The sequence below is a fragment of the Tamandua tetradactyla genome, chromosome 23 (genome assembly GCF_023851605.1).
Source record: "Tamandua tetradactyla isolate mTamTet1 chromosome 23, mTamTet1.pri, whole genome shotgun sequence".
Classification (NCBI taxonomy): domain Eukaryota; kingdom Metazoa; phylum Chordata; class Mammalia; order Pilosa; family Myrmecophagidae; genus Tamandua; species Tamandua tetradactyla.
This window is the reverse complement of record NC_135349.1, coordinates 55,891,734-55,912,896: the sequence shown is the minus strand read 5'-3', so window position 1 is coordinate 55,912,896 and position 21,163 is coordinate 55,891,734. Positions and strand designations below refer to the sequence as shown.

The 21,163-nt window shown below is 53.9% G+C and overlaps 1 protein-coding gene across 2 annotated transcripts in view; it reads right to left on the bottom strand.

Annotated features, from left to right (window-relative positions):
• The window catches only part of IFT140 (intraflagellar transport 140), a 73,252-nt gene that overhangs the window by 34,575 nt on the left and 17,514 nt on the right, over positions 1–21,163 (bottom strand). For both annotated transcript variants that reach the window (XM_077142255.1, XM_077142256.1), the window contains exons 10-17: positions 18,200–18,403; positions 17,866–17,938; positions 16,657–16,748; positions 12,159–12,286; positions 6,427–6,544; positions 4,825–4,955; positions 3,048–3,213; positions 1,150–1,281 (exon numbers count right to left, since the gene is read on the bottom strand). In XM_077142255.1, coding sequence (XP_076998370.1) covers positions 1,150–1,281; positions 3,048–3,213; positions 4,825–4,955; positions 6,427–6,544; positions 12,159–12,286; positions 16,657–16,748; positions 17,866–17,938; positions 18,200–18,403 — 1,044 coding nt within the window. The remainder of the gene's footprint in view (positions 1–1,149; positions 1,282–3,047; positions 3,214–4,824; positions 4,956–6,426; positions 6,545–12,158; positions 12,287–16,656; positions 16,749–17,865; positions 17,939–18,199; positions 18,404–21,163) is intronic.

Here is a 21,163-nt window from a genome sequence, read left to right as displayed (position 1 = left end):
AGAGAGCCGATGAATTCGGCCTATTTTCCTGAATTTGGCACATCATATGAACGTTTTTCAGTACTCACGATGGCGACTTCGTTGTGCACAGGGAAAGCCTGGCACGCACGTGTCCGCTGGGGTATTGGTCACGTGGTCACTTGGGAACCCAATCCGCGACGTTCCCGCAGAACCACGTCTGGGCCACGGGGTCACCCTAGCCCGGGGTGGGGGGATGGACTGAGGTCCCCGTGCCACTCTGGCCAGGTGGGAACGTCATGGTAAGTCATCCCTCTGCCCCATGGTGTCCCTGAGGGCAGCGGTGTCCCCTCCTTGCCCACCTGGACACACGAGTAATATCCACTAACTGTAGAAAATCACAACAGTGCCAAACTCATTTTTAAGGTTGAATTTTGGTCACCTTGAAAAAAGGCCAAGAACAGTTCAGATAAAAGCCTCCATGCTTCAGTCCTTCCTCTGAAAACAGGAAGACACAGCAGCAAAGACCCTGTGGGCACTGGCTAAAGGGCTAGGGCCGAGGGTGGGGGGCGTACCCTTGAGTGGGCAGGGCGGCGGGGGGCAAAGCTCCTCCCACCGTGGAGGCCCACGCTGGGCTTGCACTGTGGTCCGCTCAGGGAGCGCCACTCTGCAAGCTGGAACACATCTAGGTACCCGTGGGCACCTGGGGAGGGGCCAGGGCTCGTCAGAGGAGTGGCTAGGGTGGGTGTGCAACAGCTGGCATTGTGGGCAATGAAAATGGTGCGTGTGTACAAGCTGCACACGTGTGCAAGCGCAGAGCCCACCTTCCGTGGAGGATGGCCAGGGTTGGGGAGGGTGTGGGGCTATCGGTTGTTCTCTTTCTGAGGCCCCTGGATTCTGGTGAACCTGATAATGCATAATTAACAATAGCAACAAAGCAGCCAGAATGAAAGGAAAGGAGAAGCTGAAGGACATGCGCTTCCAGGAGGGGTGGAGGTGGCCTGGCCTCTGAGGCGGGTGGGCACCCCTTGCCCGGGGCTCAGCGCACAGCCACCGCTCAGGATCTCCCAGGCTAGGGGCGTAGGGGTGGCTGCAGCAGACGCTGGACCCCAGGGCGCCTCCGGGGCTGGCCCACTGTGGCGGCCCTGGGGCTGAGGGGCAGTGGAGATGCCACTCCAAGGGGATGCGTACCTTCAGGGTGAAGTAGTAATGCGGTACGTCGATCCCCAGAAGCATCTGGTAGGCTGGAGGCCGGGGGAAGCTGTCCTGCAGCAGGAGGCCGTGCTCGTCGGAAACGAAAAAGCACAGAATCCAAACATCCTCCTGGGAGAGAAGGGAAGAGCGTTCTTGCTGCCAGTTGGCACGCGCGTGGCTGGGTTGTTCACACGCAGTGGCGGGAAGGTGGGTACACGTGCACATGCCCGCACGTGCACCCACGCCCACAGCTCTCGGCCTTCTGCCCTGGTTCCTCTGGGAAGCTGGCCCGGCTGCTGGGGGAGTCTCGGAGCCAGTGACCTTGTGCTGCTATTTTCTTCGTAGCAAATGCTCACTATTCCCACCCAAGTACTTGAAGAACTTCAAAAGCATGCTCGTGTCTTAACATCTGCCCCAACCGGATTTACTCTGGTTTGAAAATCAACCACAAAAGGGCTCCTTGCCCTGCTTTCAGGGGATGGTGACCACACAGCGGAGAAGCCAGCGCTGGGTGGGTTTTGGGCGGTGCTCGTGTGCAGCCCTTCTGAGCGGGAAAACAGGTGTCCAGGGCTTGCCAGAGCCTCTCCTCACGGCTCGTTATCCTCCCAAGGGACAAAGACCCAGGAGAACTGTGGCCTCGGACCCCCTTCCACCAGACGAAGGGCTGCTGTGCCCGCCATGCACCCTGCACTCTCAGGAAGGCCCCTCCAGCACTCCTTTCATTCCTCCCACACCAACGGAAGTGTCGTTCTGCCACTGAGTGTTTGGGGAATGAGAGGTGGGTTTGCCTCTGAAAATCTCAGGGATGGATGCTGCCTGCAGGCGACCATCAGGGCCCAGGCTCACACAGCCTGGCGCAGGAGCCTCTGGAATGGAGGTCAGCCCCCACAGTCTCAGGACAGCTGTCCCTGCTGGCCACCCTACACAGTGGCTTCTGCTGAGAACAAGGTGGCGTATGGAGGGCATATGGAAAACTGAGCTTTCCCAGGGAACATCTGACTTCTCACAAGACTCAGGACTCGGAAAGTGTCATAGGGCCCACGGCCCTACTAGGGGCTAGGGTTCTGCTGTCCCATCAGCACGGAGGGCTGTGAGTGGTGAGGTGGAGGTGGAGGGGGGAGGGTAGAGCCATGGCAGTGGGGGGAGGGGGAGGGGGACGCACAGCAGTCAGAGGAGGGTGGGGGCACGGTGAGGGGGAGAGGTGGAGGTGGGAAGGTGGGGGGCACGGTGGTGAGAGGGAGGGTGGTGGGTGGGGGGTGACGGCAGTTGGGGAGAGGGGGAGGGTGGATGCCAGGGGACACGGCGGTTGGGGGGAAGGGGGAGGGTGGGGGCTCGGGGTATGGCGGTGAGGGGCTGGGGTAAGGGTAGTGGCCGGGGCCCATGCCAGTGGAGCATGGAGGTTAGGGGTCATGGCGCTCCCCTGCCCAGGGGAGTCTCCTTTGGAGGAGGCTCTGGGTTGCTGTGGGACCAACCCCAGGAGGCAAGCTGCCCGATGGGTCACTCACAGCACGTGCTAACAGCAAAGGGTTTATTCATGTTCGCTGTCTCAGTAAAGCTCTATCTTGAGCTGGAGAGAGAATACCGTGAAAGAGTTCCAACAGCAAGAGAAGCAGAACGACACCGAGTCGGCCCCGACAGCGAGGGGACCGCAGGGACAGAAGCGTGGATGAAAGCATGCTCGCATTCAGGTCCCAGACACTCTACCCCGAGGAGGCAGCTGGGCTCCATGCTCCCTCCCCAGCCCATCCAGTCCTCAGCGGGTCCACCGTGCAGGGACAGCCATCTGGGCCTTCCTGGTGCTACACAGCACTCCATGCAGCTGAGCTGCCAGGGAACCATGGTCTGGGTGCGGGAGGCCTGGAGCCCAGTGGCTGGCTTGGGGTAGCGGCAGGTACCGTGGGGTGGCTGCTGCCCTCGGCCAGGGGTGGCCTCTCCACGGACGGCAGGGGTCCAGGTGCCTTGGGGGCGGCTTCACACACGAGAAGCCGCGGCTCGCTCTGGCCCCAGAAGTGGCTCACGGGGACGTGGTGCACCAGCCTCTCATCCGTGAGGGCAAAGCTCCTGCAGGAAAAAGAAGCCCCTGTGAGCCCCCCCGCCCGGCGCGGCCTGTCCTGCAGGGCAGAAGTCTGGAAGAGCTCTCTGCCGGTGTCGGGGGGCTGGCGCTAGCCCCACCGTGCCCCTGCAGGGTCCTGCGCATTTTGCCCACTCTCATTCCCTTCAGGAAGCTGCGTGCTTTGTAGGCCCAGGACTGCAGCAGTGCTGCAGGAAGAGAGAGAGGTGGTGGCAAGGCCTGGATAAGATGACCAGCGAGGACCTGTGCCTGCTGCACCATGATGGCAAGCTCGCCTGACAGCGCGCAGGGGCACCGCAGGTACTGTGGAGGGAGGGCCTGAGCTGCCCCACACTGAAGAGCAGGGTCAGCTCCCGGCATGTCACTTGCCAGGCTCACACGGTCAGCAGGGAGCTGTGGCCCGCGCAGTCTCGGCCACCACGGCCAGCATTTACTGGGTGCCTGCGAGTGCCAGAACCCCAGTGGGTGTCCCTGGAGCAAGGCTGAACTGGCAAGGGGTACAGGACGGACAGAGGGAAGGGGGAAGACTGCATTATGGAACATAACTCCGCTCTCAGAAAGGGGAGCTGTGAACGGCACGTGGTGACTTGAGGCAGGAAAGCAGGAATCTAAAAGACACGTCAAACCAAGAAAATCGGGCCTGAGAAGTTTAAAGGGAAGGCAAATTCCGAGGCCTCTGACAGGGTGGCCAGGCGATGTGGCCACGGATTAGAGATGGGCATGGGGCACAGCCTGTTAGGGTCGGCGTCTAGGGCGCTAGGGAGCAGTTCACATGAATATTGTGTGCAGAGAGAGAGCTGGGGCCTACTGAGGGGAGAGGGCAGACCGCGGAGCTTGGGGGTGGGTCCGAGCCCACCATGTGAAAGAAGGATCCAGAACAGGACTCTGAGGAGGAAGGGGGCTTGGTGGAGAGAGAGTGCAGGGGAGGCCAGCAAGAGTAGCGGGAGGTGGCAGCTGTTTCCCAGAGCAGAACTACAGAACAGTGAGAAAAAGAAAGAAGACAGAATCACCAGATGCAGCGTTTCGCTCCCGCAGCTCTCGGAGAACCACGGCCCACGCCCAGAGGTCCCCAGGCCACCTCCTCATCACATGCCTGCCACCCTCTGACTTGCCCCCGCCACACTCCAAGCAAACCTAGCTTCGACGTCAACCACACACCGTGAGCACTCCAAGTTCTAGGGCAGTTCCTCCAAGGCAGAAGGAACTTCAAGCCCGTGCTACGTTAACGCTCTCCAGAAAGTTGTTTTAGAAACGCATCTTCTGAGAAGACAGCGCCTCCCAGCAGAGCCTGGGGGCGGGGCCGTCCTGCACCTGCTGTTCTGCCGCCCGGGCCACGCCTGCGGACACCCCACGACCTCAGGCCTTCGGGAAGTTCAAGTGTCCACAAAGAAATTTCAGAGCCATAACTCCCAGAAGACAGAGCCGAAAGGCTCCACTTGACCCCAGCCGCCCAAGCACGTGTCCGCGGCGCTTTACTGCTTTGTGCTGACCTGACCTGAGGAATGAGGAATAACGTAGTGACACCCTGCCTAGAAGTGAGAAGTAACGGGACGTCGCCTGTGACTTGGTTTTTCCACAACCCTCCTGTAGCCGGGTCTTACTTCTCGGGCTCCTGCCCGTGGAAGGACAAGGCCTCTGTGCGGTCCATCTGTCCAGTCTTGAAGTCAAAGGTGGTCACTGTGTCCATGTCAACATCATAGAAGCAGATTTTGGAGTCGGGGCTGCCGTCGGCCTGAGGAGGAGAGCCACTGGTGAGGGCACGGGTCAGGTCGTGCGGTACACAGTCCTGGGGGGAGCGTCCCGGGGCCCGAACCCTGGGCCTGGCTTTTGGGAGCACTCTTCCAGCCCACATCTGGGGTAAGGTTGAGCCATAAGTTTAGGCTTGTAAAGAACTGGAGGCACGTCGTGAAACCTTGGGGAGGGCGACCTGAGCCAGAGGGGCGGCCAGGAACAAGGGGGGCCCTGACTCGGCTGAGCAGTTCTCAGGCTGCAAGGAAAGGGGAACACAATGGACAAGGCCAGGGTGGCCGAGCCTCCCTCTCGGGGCCTGGTGGGGCAGCCCCAGGTGAGACGGGTCCAGGGAAGGCTCGGGGCTGCATCCAGCCCCAGAGAGGATTTATCTGCTGGGATGGGGGTAGGGTGGTACCCAGAGTTTCCACAGCACCAGGGGATCCTAAAGCACAACCAGATTGAGAAATACTATTCTCTGCCTGCCTAGGGAGACAGCTCAGGACCACCAAGCATGAGGCTGTGACTCTTTCCAGGAATCTCTTGCCAAGGCTGGTCTGCCCTGGCCCCCCGTTACCCCCACCCCTGCTTTTAGTGACTCAATCCGCTGGGCGGCCCTGCAGCTCCACCAGCCGTGCTGGCCCCAGGCCTCTGACCTCAGGCCAGGGCTGGACCCGCAGGGCAGCTAACTCCCATCTAGGAGCCCCTCAGGTAGCCGGCAGGACAGCTGACTGACAGCCCCAGCATTCAGGGACCCTCCTCAGGCCCAACAGCTGCAATGAGGCTCCCTTCCATGGGGGCTCTGCAAGCCCCTGCCCTGCCAGCAACACTCGCCCTGCAGCACCTCGAACACCCCAATGCTTCCCTGCCAGGCTCACCTGCCCTCCTCAGAAAGCCCCTCGGCCCTCACCGCACACTGCACCCTACACCCCTACTGCGCCCCCACTCCGACCCCCTGCACACGTGTGTTACCCACAGATTCCCGCAGGAAGTGACATTTCTCTGTCGGGAGGGGCACATCCCTTCACTCGTGGGCCCTTCACGGGGACAGAGCCTGGCAAGGCCCCCCACCCCCCCACTGAAGATAGTCCAAAGCCATTTGTTGAATGAACAAATGGACACAGTGGGTGGCAAGGAAAACTTGTCATCCGTTCATCTTCCTTCCAGACCCTTAATGGGGCTGTCCTCGGTGCCCCTTACCTATGTGGTCTCTATTTCTTGAAGCAACATTCTTAAAGGCTCACCCTATGTACTCACTTCACTCCTCTCGTGCCAAAGGGATGGTGGCTGGGTGAAGAGAAGAGGTGCAAGAAAACCCACTGGTTCCAACAAGGCAAGAACCGGAAGAGATAAGGAGCCAGAGGGAGGCCAGGGCGTGGGGGGATAGGAGGGCAGGACACAGGGAGACACAGGGCAAGGGCAGGGGCTCGGCCCCGAAGGGGGCGGGAGCAGAAGGGAGACAGGCATGGGCTCACCTTGTGCAGCAGGAAGCTGATCTTGCTCCCGCTGGCATTGCCCTTCACTGACGCGATGGCCCCGGCGCCGGGCAGCAGCTGGACCAGGTCCTTGCAGTCGCAGTGCACTCTGGCCTCCCTGCAGGGGCGGAGCGGCTCAGGCTGGGCACAGGCTGTGCGCACGCAATTCCAGGGCACAAATGGGCCCAGGACAAGGACCGAGCTCTAGACTGAGCCGGGGTTCAAACCAACATTGTTGTGATAACAGATCAGTAAAGATTCTTGTTCCCTGTCCTTTGTAACAGAACATGTTCACTCCTTTTTAACCTAAAAATTACTACAGAGTCCTTACCGGGAAGAGACCGAGCAGTCCAAAGCGACAAAAGTAAGAACCAGCAAGGGCTCCTGAGCCCCGCACAGTCCTCATTCCCCCCGAGGACTGGTACAGTTTGTCTTCTGAAACAAGCTCTCCGCTCTGGAGGGAGCTGTGCAGCTGGTGGGCACAGGAGAGCGGCCGCACCCAGGCCCGGGCCCACTGCTAGTGTCTCACGTTGGTGCCGAGCACTGTGGAAATGAATGCACCAGGACTGCCACTGTCGTCAGCCAATGGCCATGCTTCTCTTGGCTGCTTGGTTCTCCGTGGGTCCTAGGTGCCACGGGGAACCGAGTCGTCACACCTCCCTGGCTCAGCCTGACAGGGTCTCGGGGACAGGCCAGCTGCTCTGCAGGACGTCCTCAGGATGGAATGGGGGCTGTGGGCTCGGGGAGGCAGGGTCCCTCCCGTCACATCCCGCCCTGGGTATGTACCACAACCCTCACGGCTGGCCCTGACCTTGAGACCCTGGCTAAAGGCATGCCTGTCCGGCTCCTCCCCTGCCACGTGACTCCTGCCCCTTCCCACACTGGGCTCTCTGCAGGGAAGTCACTGTGTGCAGCCCACACTTAACGGGTGGGGGTCACATCACACCCCCTGGAGGGTGGGGCATCTGTACAAACTGTGCAGCGTCTTGGGGCACAGGAGAGTGGTCTTTCCCCCCCCCGCTTATCTATCCAGTCGCCTGCTTAAATCAGCGTAGGTCACAGGTTGTGTTACTTCAGGTTAGAGGCCAGCACTGCTTTTGGATGCTCGGATCGCTGCACGTGGGCCCCCGGGGTGCTTGCTGCTGCCTCGGGGTCCCTCTGACCCGCACCACCGCTGGATTGGGGCGCACGGCCTCACTTTTCAGCACCACGAGAGGCTCCAGGCCCATCTCATGTACTTCCTGCCCCAGCCATGGAATTGGCTGCTTCTCGTGGAGCCCCGGCTCCTCCTCCAGAGCGCAGCGTGGAAACCAGCATCCAGGCGCTGGGCGTACTGGTCCCTCCCGGGGTCTCTGCCTCTGGGCGCTCGGCCCACAGCAGGGAAGTGCGTGTGCGAGTGCGGCGCCTGTGCGCCTTCCCATGGGCAGCCATCTGCATCATATCAAGTGAGCCTGAGGCCCCTGTGCCTCCCACGCGCGTATCCTTTGCCACCCGCTCCCTCTCACCTCCTCCCCTGACTCCCTGGACGTTCCCAGGTCCCGCCTCCGTGGAGAGCAGGATGGCTGCCTGTGCGCCACGGGCAGCAGCTCTCCCAGGACCACAGGGCCGCTTCTGTGCCCTCTCACCTTTAGTCTTACAGACCCCTCGTTTCTGACCCATCAGGTTGGCGTCTTTCTCTCCACCCTGTGCCGTGAGGTTGTTTCAGGCATCTGTAATGCGGTTAGTGTCTCATCCTGCCCTCCATCCTGGGATCCCTTCATCTCTTAGATTATTTTTTAATTTGCATATATGAGATTCACTCTTTGTGCTGTGAAGCTCTATGGCTTTTTACAAATGCATTGTACGCTGTATTCACCATTACAGTGTTGTTTGGAACAGTTTCGCCACCCTAAAAAGTCCCTGAGCTTTACCTACTCACCCCTCTCCCCAAAACTCTGGCAACCACCGATATTCAAATCATCTCTGTATTTCTGCCTTCTCCAAAATGACATTTAATTGAAAACATATAACATACTGCATTTTCAAACTGGCTTTCACTTAGCAATATGCATTTAAGATCCATCCATGTCTTTCTGTGGCTTGATAGCTCATTTCTTTTCTGAATCACTGTAAAATATTTCACTGCATCGCTACATCACAATTTATTTATTAATTTACCAGTTGAAGGGTATCCTGGTTGCTTCCATTTTGTCAATTTGAATAAAGCTGCTGTAAACACTTGTGTGAAGGCTTTTGTATGGACATAACTTTTCAGATATGTTGGGTAATAGCTGGGAGCATGACTGCTGGGTCACAGGGTGCCTTCCAGAATGGCCATAGCACTTTGCACCCCTCCCGTAGTGGAAGAGAGCTCCAAGGGAGCCAGGTCCTTGCCCACTTTTGGCGTAGCTGATGCTCTGGATTTTAGCCCTTCTAACACGTGTGCAGTGGCATCTCATTGTGGTTTCAGCGTGTAACTCACTAATGACAAACGGTGTTCAGCATCTTATCTGCTTATTTGCCATCTATATATCTTATTTGCTGAGAGGTCCGTTCAGATCTTTTGCCTATTTCTTAATTGAGTTGTTGGTTTTCTAATTGTTGGGCTTTAGGAGTTCAGTGTATATTTCACATACAAGTCAATTCTTAGGTATGAATTTTGCCAATATCTCCTTGCAGTCTGTGGCTTGTCTTTTCATTCTCCTAACAGTGCCTTTAACAGAAGTGTTTTTTTAAATGCAATTTTATTGAGATATATTCACACAGCATAGAAACCATCTGAAGTATATAATCACTGGCTCACAGTAAGTTAAGAAGATTTTCATTAGTCCAGAAAAGAAAAAAAAATAATTAAAAAGAAAACCCTAATACTCCCATACTCCTTATCCCCTTATTATTGACCCATAGTGTTGGTTTGGTATATATGTGTTGTTATTGTTAAGGAAGGGGTATTAAAATAAGACTGTTAACGCTAGTCCATAGCCTGTAATAGGTACATTTTTTTCCATATACCCCCCTATTATCAATTCCTTATTATAATAGTGTCATATATGTGCTCTAGCTTATGTAAGAATTTAAAAATATTTCTGCAGCTCATCATGGACAGCGCCCACTGTGCTATACACCGCACTGCTTTACCTCCCAGCTTCCTTCTGGTGCCACCATGACGAAACTCCTTCCAGCACACACACACCACTCAGCACACTTAATTACTCTCACTGTAATGTGCTACTGTCACCTCTGTCCCATTTCCAAATGCTTTATTCCCCCCGAGTTAAACATCCTGCACACACATGTTAAGCGACTGCTCCCCATTCTTTAGCCTCATTTCACATTCTGGCCACCTATATTCCATATTTCATGTCTAAGAGTTCACACATTATAATAAGAACAGAAGTTTTTAATTCTAATGAAGACCAACTTATCAATTTCTCTTCTTTCATAGATTGTGCTTTAGGTGTTGTATCTTTTAAAAAAGAGAAGTTTTAAGTTTTATGAAATCCTGTTTGCCATTTTTTTCTTTTATGGTTATTACTTTCTGGATCCTGTCTAAGAGAACTGCCTACCCTACAACGATATTCCCTTGTATTTCCTTCTAGAAGCTTCACTGTTAAGCATTTAATTTAGGTCTAGGCCTGATTCAAATCAATTTGTATGTATGCTGTGAGGTAGGGGCAGGGTTCTTACCTGTTTGTTTTTGTTTTTAATAAAGACACACAGCTGTTCTAGCACATCTGCTGAAAAGACTTTCCTTTTCCCATCAGATTGCTTCAGCAGCCTTTGTCAGGAAATCAAGTGACTGCATAAGTCTGGGTTCACTTCTGGGCTCTCCCCTGCTACCGTGGCACTGGCTGTGCCGAGCACCACAGCTCACTGTGAGTTAGGGAACAGCGTCCTCCATTCTGTTCTTTATTTCCAAGGTGTTTTGGATAACTCGAGGTGTTTTGCGTTTCTGATTAATTTTTGGAATCAACTTTAAACGTCTCTGAAAAAGGAAACCTGGTGGGATTATGAGTGGGACTTCTTTGAATATATAGATCAATTTAGGGAGAATTGGTATCTTATAAATCTTGAGTTTTCCAAACTATTTAGGTCTTCATTTTTCTCTACAGTTTTGTAGTTCTCAGTGTAGAGACCTTATATACCATCTGTTAAATTTATTCCTAAGTATTTTACATTTTTAACGCCATTGTAAATGCAATTGATTTTTCTTCTGCATCTTCCCAGTGAGGGCTGTTAATTCATAAAACAAGACTGGTTGCTTTATATGGACTTTCTCTCCCCTATTTTTACTGAATCCCCCATCAGGTCTAGAGGTCCTTTTGAATAGATTTCTTTAGGTTTTCTTCATAGACAATCATGTCAGCTGTGAACCAAGACAGTTTTTTTTCCTTCCCAATCTTTATGCCTCTTCTTTCCTTCTTCTTGCATCATCCCACTGAGTAGGCTCTCCAGCACAGTGCTAAGAAGGTGAGAACATTTTCCCCCCTCCTCACTCAGGGGGAAAATGTTCAATATTTCACCATTAAGTGTGTCAGCTGAAGTGTTCAAATACACTTTTTTTTATCAGGTTGAATCACTTCCTTTTATTTCTCTTTTTATAAGAGCTTGTATCACGACTTTATCACCCTTTTCTGTACATTTGAATGTCCTTGGGCATCATTGTATTAGGTATTTTAAAGTTCTCATCTGCTAATTGCAACCACCGTGTCTGCTAACTGAATATGGGACATGTTTTCTGTTTCTTTAAAAGCTCTGTAATTTTGGGTCATATTGTGGATGTGATCAGGAATACACTGTCAGTGTCCTAGATTCCATTTTGTCTCTCTGAAGAGCATGAATTTTTTGTTTTAATAGGCAGTGGACTTGGCTGAACTCAAACTCTAAACAATGTCCTTTGTGCTGCAGACAGTCTCTGAATTCTCGGTTTGCTTCCCTGACGTGCAGTCCGTACCACAATGGGGGAGCCTCTCCTTCCCCTCTCTGCTCACTGCCCGCCGCCTCTGCCTCCCAGAGCTGCTCTCAGGTGCCTGCAGGTGGGGGCTGTTAGGTTTTCCAAGTCTACAGCTGTTCTTTCCTCCATTACGGGAAGCCAGAAATGTTTGGTCTAGTGTTTTAATTGACATTTTTTTTACTATGCTGAAATTGAAAGGGAACATCTTTTCAAATATCTAGGAGAACCTCTTCAAATTTACTCTAAGTAATCTTTGCCATCTTCCATTTTTGGTGGAGGATATTTTTCTTATTGATTTTTAAGAGAGGCTTTATATATTATAGAGATTAACTATTTTTTGTCTATGATAGCATATATACATATTTTTTTCCCAATTTGTTCTTTGTCTTCTGATTTGTTTATAGTAATTTTTGCTATTAGAGTTTCTTGTGTCTTGTCTTGTTTTGGTTTGGTTTTATCGTTATGCAGTTGACTGGATCAGTGTTTTCTGTGATGACATGTTTTAGTCATAGTTAGAAAGATCTTCTCTGCGCCAGGCTTATGGAGGAATTCTCTTATTTTCTTTGAGAATTTTATGGGTTTTTTTTTTTTTAATAAATATGAGTAAAATGGAAATACTGCTTCCTTCACCAGTGTGTGAAGACTATAAATTCAGACTAAGACATAGGCATTTCAAAAAATTAAAGGGTATCTTAATGTTGAAATTGAGAACTTAAAGAGATTTCTATCTTCTCTTCCATTTTCTGCCCCCCACATTGTTTTCTAACATGTGCTGCACTTATCTGGAGATAAATCATACCTTCGGGAAAGATCAAAGCTTTTAAAGTGAGCCAAGTCTGTCCCTACGACCAGGAAGTTTCCACAGATGTCCAGGAAGCAGGGGTTCCCCTCGGGCTCCGAGAACAGCAGGAGCTGTTTGACTGTTCCCTGAGGAAGAGAAAGGGACGGGAGCTGCAGGCAGGCAGCTTCTGCAGCGCTGCCCCTTCGCTGCTGAGCCTTTCCCACAGGCGCCTCATGTACTCCGTCCACCCACCGTGCACCAGCTCTCTGCTGGTGTCAGGGTCCGCAAGGGCATTCAGGTCCCGCCCCTGGGGTCCAGAGGGGAAGCAGACGACAGCTTGGCAAACAAACACACACGCAATTTCAAACTAGGAAGCGTGAGCTGCTGTCGGGTGGGTAGAGAGGCGCTGTGACAGTGCCATCCCCTGCGCCAGCGCGGGACCCGATGCACCTCAGATGGACGCAGAGTGGAGGGGACATTTGTTGGGACGCTGGTTACGTCAGGGCACGATCACCCCCCTGTGGAGGTTTAGGGAGTTGTTCACTTACATGGGACTTGCCCACTTACTGTGCATACAACGCTTAGAAATAAATAAGTCCTGTCTGGAATGCCAACATTAAGGCTGCGACGGACGCAGGGAGGAGCTCTCTGCAGAGCCGTGGACCAGCATCAGGGAGACGGGGTAGCCCAGGAACCTTCAGGAATGTGGGGGAGCGCGGGATTACAGGGGTGGGGAGGTCTAGGGGGGCCTACTGGTTGGGCTGCTGTACTGCAGGTCACGGTACGGAGTTTGAATGTGATCTGAGTAAAACTGGGAGCTTCTGGAGGGGTTTGAGGTGGGCAGTAATTTATCTCCTGAAAAGCTCTTCCCCATAGCAACTGGGAAGTATAGCCTCACATGTGCCCAAGCAGACCTTACTCTGGGGTTCGTCCCCCGAATGACCCAGTTCTCAGAGTTAAGGGAGTTCTGGGTCCCGTCCTCCCGACTCCAGTGGTGACCCCCTCACCTGTGAGACGAGTGGCCCCTCCCCAGGGGGCTCAAGGTGGGCAGCGGGGCAGTGGGGTGCACGTGGGGTGGGGGAATCAGGGTGCACCAAGGGCTGGGATGTGAATGAGGAGACCCCAAGAGGCTGAGGAGGTGAGGGGTTCCAAAGATAGGCCCTGCGGCAGGCCAGGTGGCAGGTGATGACACCCATTCCTCCTGTCATTTAAAGTATTTCCTAAAAGTCCTGCTGCCCCGGCACTGGCCGACACACCACACGCCCTGCTGACCTGCTGCCACGCCTCACTTGCCCTCAGGCCCCCCCCATCCATGTGTCCTCAGCAGACATGCAAGAGGTGGCTAGAGAGGGCTGTACAGGACAGGAGAGGGGCTTCCCTTTCGGGCGGGAGGCCCACGGGCTCTGGCCTCTCTCTTCCCTGCCTCGCTCTGTGCACTCACCTCCAGCCCTGAGCAAGACCTGGCTGCGGGGAGAGCGGGGCGCTCTGGAGGCAGCCCCCCACCAGCACAACTAGGAACCAGCAGTGCGCTGCAGGGCCCACTGAAACTCGGAGGGAGGGAGCACCCCAGCATCCAGGAGGAGCGGGACAGAGAGGCTGCAGGAAAGAGCTGGGCTCCGCCCTCCCTGCCCGGCTTCCCCCTTCCCAGCCTTGGCTGCAGCAGTGGGGACCACAGCTGGGGCTCCTGGAACAGCTCTCTGGAGCCAGAGTGGACATGAGACCAAGTCCTCCAAACTCCAGGGACATGTGGTCTGATCGCTGTCTCTGCTTTGGATCAGCTACTTCAGATTGCAGGGATCCGCTCTGAGGGCAGCCACTGTTGCAAGCCCCCAGGGCAGAGGCAGCTAAGGAATCCTACAGAGAGCAGGTGCAGGACCAATGCTGAATGAAGAAAGTATAGTTTCAGAAGCGGCGCCAGGGGCCCCTGCTGTCCCCCAGGACCTGCCTGTACTCCCATGTGTCCCTGGCCCTGGTCAGGGGAGCAGGGAGGCCCCTGAGAGCACCCGAGCACAACCTGGGATGCATGCATGTCAGTGAGGTTGAGGGCTCAGAAATCATCCTTCATGTCTACAGCCAAGTAATTTCAGACAAAGGAGCTGAATTCACTCAATTGGGAAAGAGTAGTCTTTTCAACAATGTATTGGGAAAACTGGCTCTTCAGATAAAAAAGAATGAAGGTGGAGCCCAACCTCACACCAATACAAAATTAACCCAAAATGGGTCAAAGATCTAAATATGAAAGCCCAAACCACAAAACTCCTAAAAGAAAACACAGGGAAGCATCCTCAGGACCTTATATTAGGGAATCATTTCTTTACACCAAAAGCACTAGTAACAAAATAAAAAAATTGATAAATGGAAATTCACCATAATTTAAATCACAGGACTTCATCATTAAAGACACAACCTACAGGAGAAGATATTTGAAACTATGTATCTTATAAGGGTTTAATATCTACAATTTGTAAAGAAACTCAACAACTCAACAACAAAAAGACAACCCAATAAAGAAATGGGCAAAAGACTTGAATAGACAGCTCTCCAAAGAAGATATACATACGGCCAAACAGCATGTGAAAATATGCTCAACATCATTAGCTATTTTGGGAAATGCAAATCAAAACCATAATGAGATGCCATTTTACACCCACTAGAATGTCTGCTGTTAAAAACTTGGAAGATCACACGTGCTGGATGTAGGGGACGTGGAGAAACAGGAGCACTCATTCACTGCTGGGGGGAATGTAAAATGGTGCAGCCACTGCAGAAGACGCTCAGTGGTTCCTCAGGAAGTTACGCGTGGAATTAACACATGACCTGTCAATCTGCTACTAGGTACATACCCAAAAGAACTGAAGGCAGGGACGTGAACAGATATTTGCACACCAATGTTCACAGCAGCATTATTTGTGATCGCTAAGAGATGAAAAAACCCACGTGCCCATCAGCCAACGAATGGGTAAATAAAATGTGGTCTCTACGTACAATGGGATAATGCTCAGCTGTAAAGGGAATGCAGTCCTGACTCACACAACGCCATGGATGAGCCTTGGAGACATCATACTGAATGAGATAAGCCGGCCCTGAAAGGGCAAGCACTGCATGATCTCACTGACATGAAATAATGAGAATAAGCAAATTATTATAGAGTCAGAAACTAGAACACTGGTTACCAAGGGCCGGGGTATGGAATAGGGAATGGAGGTTTAGTGCCTGAATTATACAGAGTTTCCATCCGGGACAATGGAAGAGTTTTGGTAATGAATGGAGGTGACAGGAGCACAACATTGTAGGTGAAATTAATAGCCCTGAATTATACATTTGAAGGAGGTTGAAGAAAAAATTTTACATTGTATGTGTATGTTACTAAAATAAAAACTGGAAAAACAAAAGTCATAGGACTGCACAACACCCGAAGGTAAACAATGAATAGTATAGTTATAAAAATGTTCTTCCACGAATTGTGCCTAATGCAAGAGGTTAATAACGTGCGGTAACGGGAATCCTGTATTTTCCCCATGATTTTTCTGCAAAGTTACAACTTCCCTAATTAGAAAAACTGAAAAGATCTCCCTGGGCACCGGCAGCTCCCGGAGCACCTTCCTGAGCCTGCCACACCGGCTGTGGGCCACCCTGGGGCGGCGGGATGGGCCCTGTGTGTCCTCTGCTGCCTGCCCAGGGCCTGCACAGAGGCCAGGAGGTGGGGCCAGGTGCGGCGACCTGTGGCAGCAAAAGCAGAGCATGTGCATGGCCCCCTCCCTGCTGCAGAAGCTGCAGGGTAGCCCGGGCAGAATCGGGACCCAAAGGCAGGTCCTCGAGGCCTGTGGGCGTGACCCAGCTTGGAAAAGCGTCTCCACAGTTGTGAAGAAGATCTGGAGATGAGCCCATCGTAGGCCAGGGCCCTAAGTCCTAAGGCAAGGTCCTTAGGAGAGGCGAGGGGAGGTAGCAGTGACCATGTGTGTCTGGCAGCCCGAGCAAGCCTGGAGCTGGACGAGGGGCGTGGCCCGGCCTCCCCAAGCACCGTCCTGCTGCCCTCCCGCTTTCAACGCCTCCAGCCTCCAGAATGGGGGAGAAAGCACATCTGCAGGTTCCAGTCACCGCAGCTGGAGATGCGCTGGGGCTCAGGCTGGCTATGTGGGGCGCGGGGAGGGGGCAGTGAGGTGGGCCTGGCCATCATGAGGCAACTCTCCCCTCTCTCCCGCGCCTCTGGGCTTCAGGCCCCAACTGACAGTTGTGCTCACGCACCTGTGGAGGGGCGGGCTCCTGGGCGGTTGCCATGCCACCCTTGTTGACCACGAGGCAGGACACCTGACCTGCGGCCATGCTGGCTTCTCAGAGCTCACTCGAGCCCAGCAACAGTCGATTTTAGAATGTCACAGAGCTAGGGTGCAAGCTCTGCAGAGACCGTACAGGAGCCTGCCCCTTTCACCATGGGTACATGGAATCCCCATTTGCTGCCGGCCACCTGCCTGGGTGAGGGCCACACACAGGTCCCGCCCCCTGAGCTGCCATTTACCTGCCAGGTGCGGACCTGCACGCGGTTTGGCTCCACGGTGTAGACGCTGTCTTCGTGCATTGCAAGCACCGGGGACTCGCACAGGAAGGTTCCTGCAAGGGGAAGGGACGTCACGACAGCAGCACAGGAGGGGCCCTGGCAGCAGCTTCAAGGAGACCCTGGGCCACAGCAGGGTGGGGGGTGGCTCTCGTAGGTAGGCTGGGCCCTAAGCCCTGCTGACCCATTTTAGAGCAGGTGTCAGCTAGGGGGCGGCATTGGAGATGCCCCGGAACAGAAAATCTCCAGGCACCTGCTGGGCTGGTCCCACTGGGGACAAGGTGCGGCCCCTGCCCCAAGGGGGCTCCAGTAGGGAAGGGGAAACCAGGCAAGCCTAAGTACAGGATGTGGGAGAACGTGATAAACTTTAAAAGGGAACTTCAGGCAACAAAGTGTGAGGGAAGGAAAACGTAAGGTGGGAAAGGCACAGGGAGCGAGGTAGGTCCCCTGGGCAAGCACCCCTAAGAGGTGGGGGTGTTGGGAGGAAAAGGTCAAGGCCGCCCAGGACGAGCAGGAGCCGTGTCTCCCTGTGGGCGAGGGCGCACGGGGCGTCAGGAAGGGCGAGAGGAGGACCCCACCCGGGCGGCAGTGGGGGCTCGTCCTGACACCAGGCCTGATTCCCAGGTGAGGACCCGTGCTCGGGCCAGCGGTGCGAGGCCTGGGAGGCCCCTGGGATGGGGTGGCCCCCTGGTCACTGGGTGAGCCTGAGGGCAGCCACGTGCCTCTCCGAGGCTGCAGAGGGTGCCGTGGACAGAGGGCTGGCTGCGAGCCCAGGAACACCGGCCCCGGAGGCCCAAGGAGCAGGGGCTGATTCTCTCTTCTCTGGTGAGAGAGCACGTCCTGCCAACACCTTGATTTTGGGGTTCTGTTCTCCAAGAACTGTGAGCAAATGCATCCCTGTTGCTGTACGCCACCCAGCTTATGGCCATTTGTTAGGACAGCAGGATGCTCACCCAGTCGTGCGCTGGTGTGCGGAGGATGGAGGGGCCCAGCTGGAGCTGGGCTCACCAGAGCCTGGCTTGGTCAGCCCTGGGGGCTCGCAGCTGCGCATGGCCCAGAAGCATTTCCATAGGATGCCCCAGGGGGCTGCTTGCCCCCCCTGCAGCAGTGCTCCCCACACCGCCCAGGCCGCCAGCCCGCGGTCCCCCGTCAGAGCCTCGGGGACCTTCTTACCTGTGTTTCGTAGGGTGGCTCCAGAAGGCTCGAAGATCATCACCTGCTTTCCGTTCCAGATGGCAACAGCCTCCTACAGAGAATGATACAAATTCAAAAGCTGATGTCAGGAAGAGGTGGGATGTGGATTGCGGGCTCACATCACCTTCAGTGTCCGCTCTTCCCTGCCTTCCAATGTCCCTGGACACTACCGCCCGCCCGCCACAAGCGCACCGCGTCTTCCTGGCGAACGAGCCACACGGCGACGGTGACGCAGGACGGCTGGGAGAGCCCTGGCCTGCTCCAGCCCCTGCCGGCAGCGTGTTGCTGCGCTCGGGGCGGCCCCGGGCCTCACCTTGGTGACGAAGACCCCGCTGACATGCACATCCGTGCGCAGGCTGCAGGTGGGGCTTGCGGGCTGGAAGCGCACGTGGAGGGTGTTCGGGGCGACCTGCACGGCCGTGGCCTGCTGGTGGAAGTGCGCCGACAGGGCCTGCTCGCTGAGGACCACCACGGAGTTGAGGTTGTTCACGGCCAGCAGGTGCTTCCAGGAGCCCCACTGCAGGGGGAGGCAGAAGGCACAGCTTACAGACACCCAGGGCCACCGGACCAGCTAGTCTGCACGCCCAGCTAATGCCTCTTCCTTAGTCTGCACGCCCAGCTAATGCCTCTTCCTTAAAATACTTCTACAGCAGTCCAGCATGTACTTTATAGGAGATTTTGTAAATGCCTATAATCGAGGCTGCAGGTCAGCAGTGGACAACGTGGGGCTGTCCCTGCAAGTGTCTGTCCTGACTGGTGTTTGGGGCCTCGGGAGTGCCCCCCACCCAGCCAGATGCTACAACGCAGTCACTCACTGCTTCCGAGCATGCCTTCCAGCTTCTTCTGTAACACCTAGGTCCATGAAGGCAGGATGTACACTGCACCTCTCCTAACCGCTGCGTGTGCCACCACCGTCAGCAGCAGCCCCGAGCTCATGCTCACCCACGTCAAGCTGGGCCTGCACGGCTGAGGCCAGTGGGGACGCCAATCCAGGCCCCAAACGTTGCTCACTCCCTTAGGCACCACCAGACTAAAAACTGTTTCGCAGAAGGTGTGCCAAGGCTGCTCAAGCGAGGGGAGAAGTGAGATGAGTAATGGGACAGTCACAGGTCTTGAAGACACTCCACAACAAAGGGGGCAAAGTTTAAAGGAACCTGAACCTGGAAGGCCCAGCTTGGCCAAGTAACCCAGCTGACCCCTGAGCAGATGGACAGACGGTGTGGGCCTCTGGAGCGGCACACTGGCAGGACGCAGCCCAGCGCGCTGGCCTGTCGAATGATGAGGCAGCGCAGACCAGCCCGAGCACAGGGCAGTCTACAAAACAGGACAAGAATGATGGAGGAAGGGCCAGGGTCAGAGGTCAAATGGGCAGGGCCCCTAAACTCAACGGGCCCCGGGGATGAGGCTTCTTGCATAGTAACAGACCCCAGTGGGACTGGTGGGAAAAGGCGTCCTGAAGAGACTACAGCCACATCACAGGCCCGCACGCACACATCTGGGCAGTGGGCTACGGCGTTGCCACCTGCTTTCAGATGGCTCACGGGAAAAACAAGCCTCTCTGTCACCATGGGTTTAGGAAGAAAATTCCAGGAGAAATATGGAAGAATGCCTGAGGGAATCCTGTGGACTATTTTTCCAACTTTTCTTCCGTTCTGAAATGACTGCATCTTGAAACTGTTTAGGCGCACGTAAGCACAGTGCACTTATTTCAGTCACGACACGCTGAGTGCACTGCTCTGCATCTCACTGTTGTTAAGGCTCGTCTGGGGAGCTGGTCCTGGCTGGACTAAACACACACCCCTCTCCTCTTCCAAAAGGCCTACTTTTTGAATTAGTGATGTAGGCACATGGCACAAAATTCGCAACACATGGAGGCAGGGAGACGCGTCCTTCCCTTGAGGCAGCCACCGCTCCCCTCATGTCCGGCCTTCCGCGCGCCCAGGGGCTGCAGGGGGCAGCGCCGAGGTGGTCGTTTTCCTAAGGAGGGTCCCGGACAGGGAGCTGCTGGGGAAGGGTCAGGCGCTGGAAGTGCGGCCTGCGTACTTTCGTCCTAGGCCAGGCTCGTTTCAACCTTGCCCACGAAACACCTCTCAAAACGACACCTCGATTCTGGTTTAGATTTCTTAAGTGGGAAGGTTGAACATCTTTTATCATATGTATTTTGGACATTTGACTTTCTGAAATACCTGTACGTTTTTCTGCTTTTCTGAAGGAGTTTGCCCTGCAGGTTTTCGATACTGCTTGGGCCCAGTGACACGTGTTCCTTCCTCCCTATGGAAATCGGTATATGCATCCTACAACTGTTCGTCCTTTGTATGTTGGCAGCAAATAATTTGTTCTGAGTTTCACAGGTCCAGAGCCAGAGGATAATTCTGCCTTAGAACAGACCATGTAACTAACTTTGATAGGAGTCTGTACTGTTTCTAACTTTGTATTTCATTTGCACTGCTACTGAAATGGTTTAAGGATTTCTGATATTGTGATGGAATTAATGTACTTTGTATATGGGAAAAACATGTCTTTCTTAGGGTCCAGAGGGTGGAATGTGCCAGTTTGAAAGGATGTATGAACCCTAGAAAAGCCATGTGTTAATCCTAATCCCATTTTGTAAAGGCAGCCATTTCTTCTAATCCTTCTTCAGTACTATAAATTTGAAACTGTAATCAGATCATCTCCCTGGAGATGTGACTCAACCAAGAATGGTTGCTAAACTAGATTAGGTGGAGACAGGCCACCCATTCCAGGTGGGTCCTGATTAGTTTACTGGAATCCTATGAAAGAGGAAATATTTTGGACAAAGGAAGATTCAGAGCAGAGAACAGAGCCATGAGAGTGCCACAACAGAGAAGACTGCAGAACCATGGAGCAGAGAGTCTACCAACCAGTGACTTTTGGAGATGAAGGAAAATGCCTCTAGGAAGCTGGAGAGGAAGCCAGGAGAGAAAGCTAGCAGATGACGCCATGTTCACCATGTGCCCTTCTAGCCAAGCGAGAGACTCAAACCTCTTGATTTCAAAATTTATTATAAAAGCTACAGTAATCAAGACTGTGTGCTATAAGCACAATGATAGACACACAGATCAATGCAACAGAACTGAGAGTCCAAAAAGAAACTTTAATATTTATTTTTAATTTTTGAAAAAGGTGCCAAGACAATTCATTGAAGGAAAGAATGTCCTTTTCCACAAATGGTGCTGGGACAACTGGATGTCCACATGCCAAAGTATGAAGTTAAACCCCTACCTCAAACCATACACAAATACAAATACAGAATAGA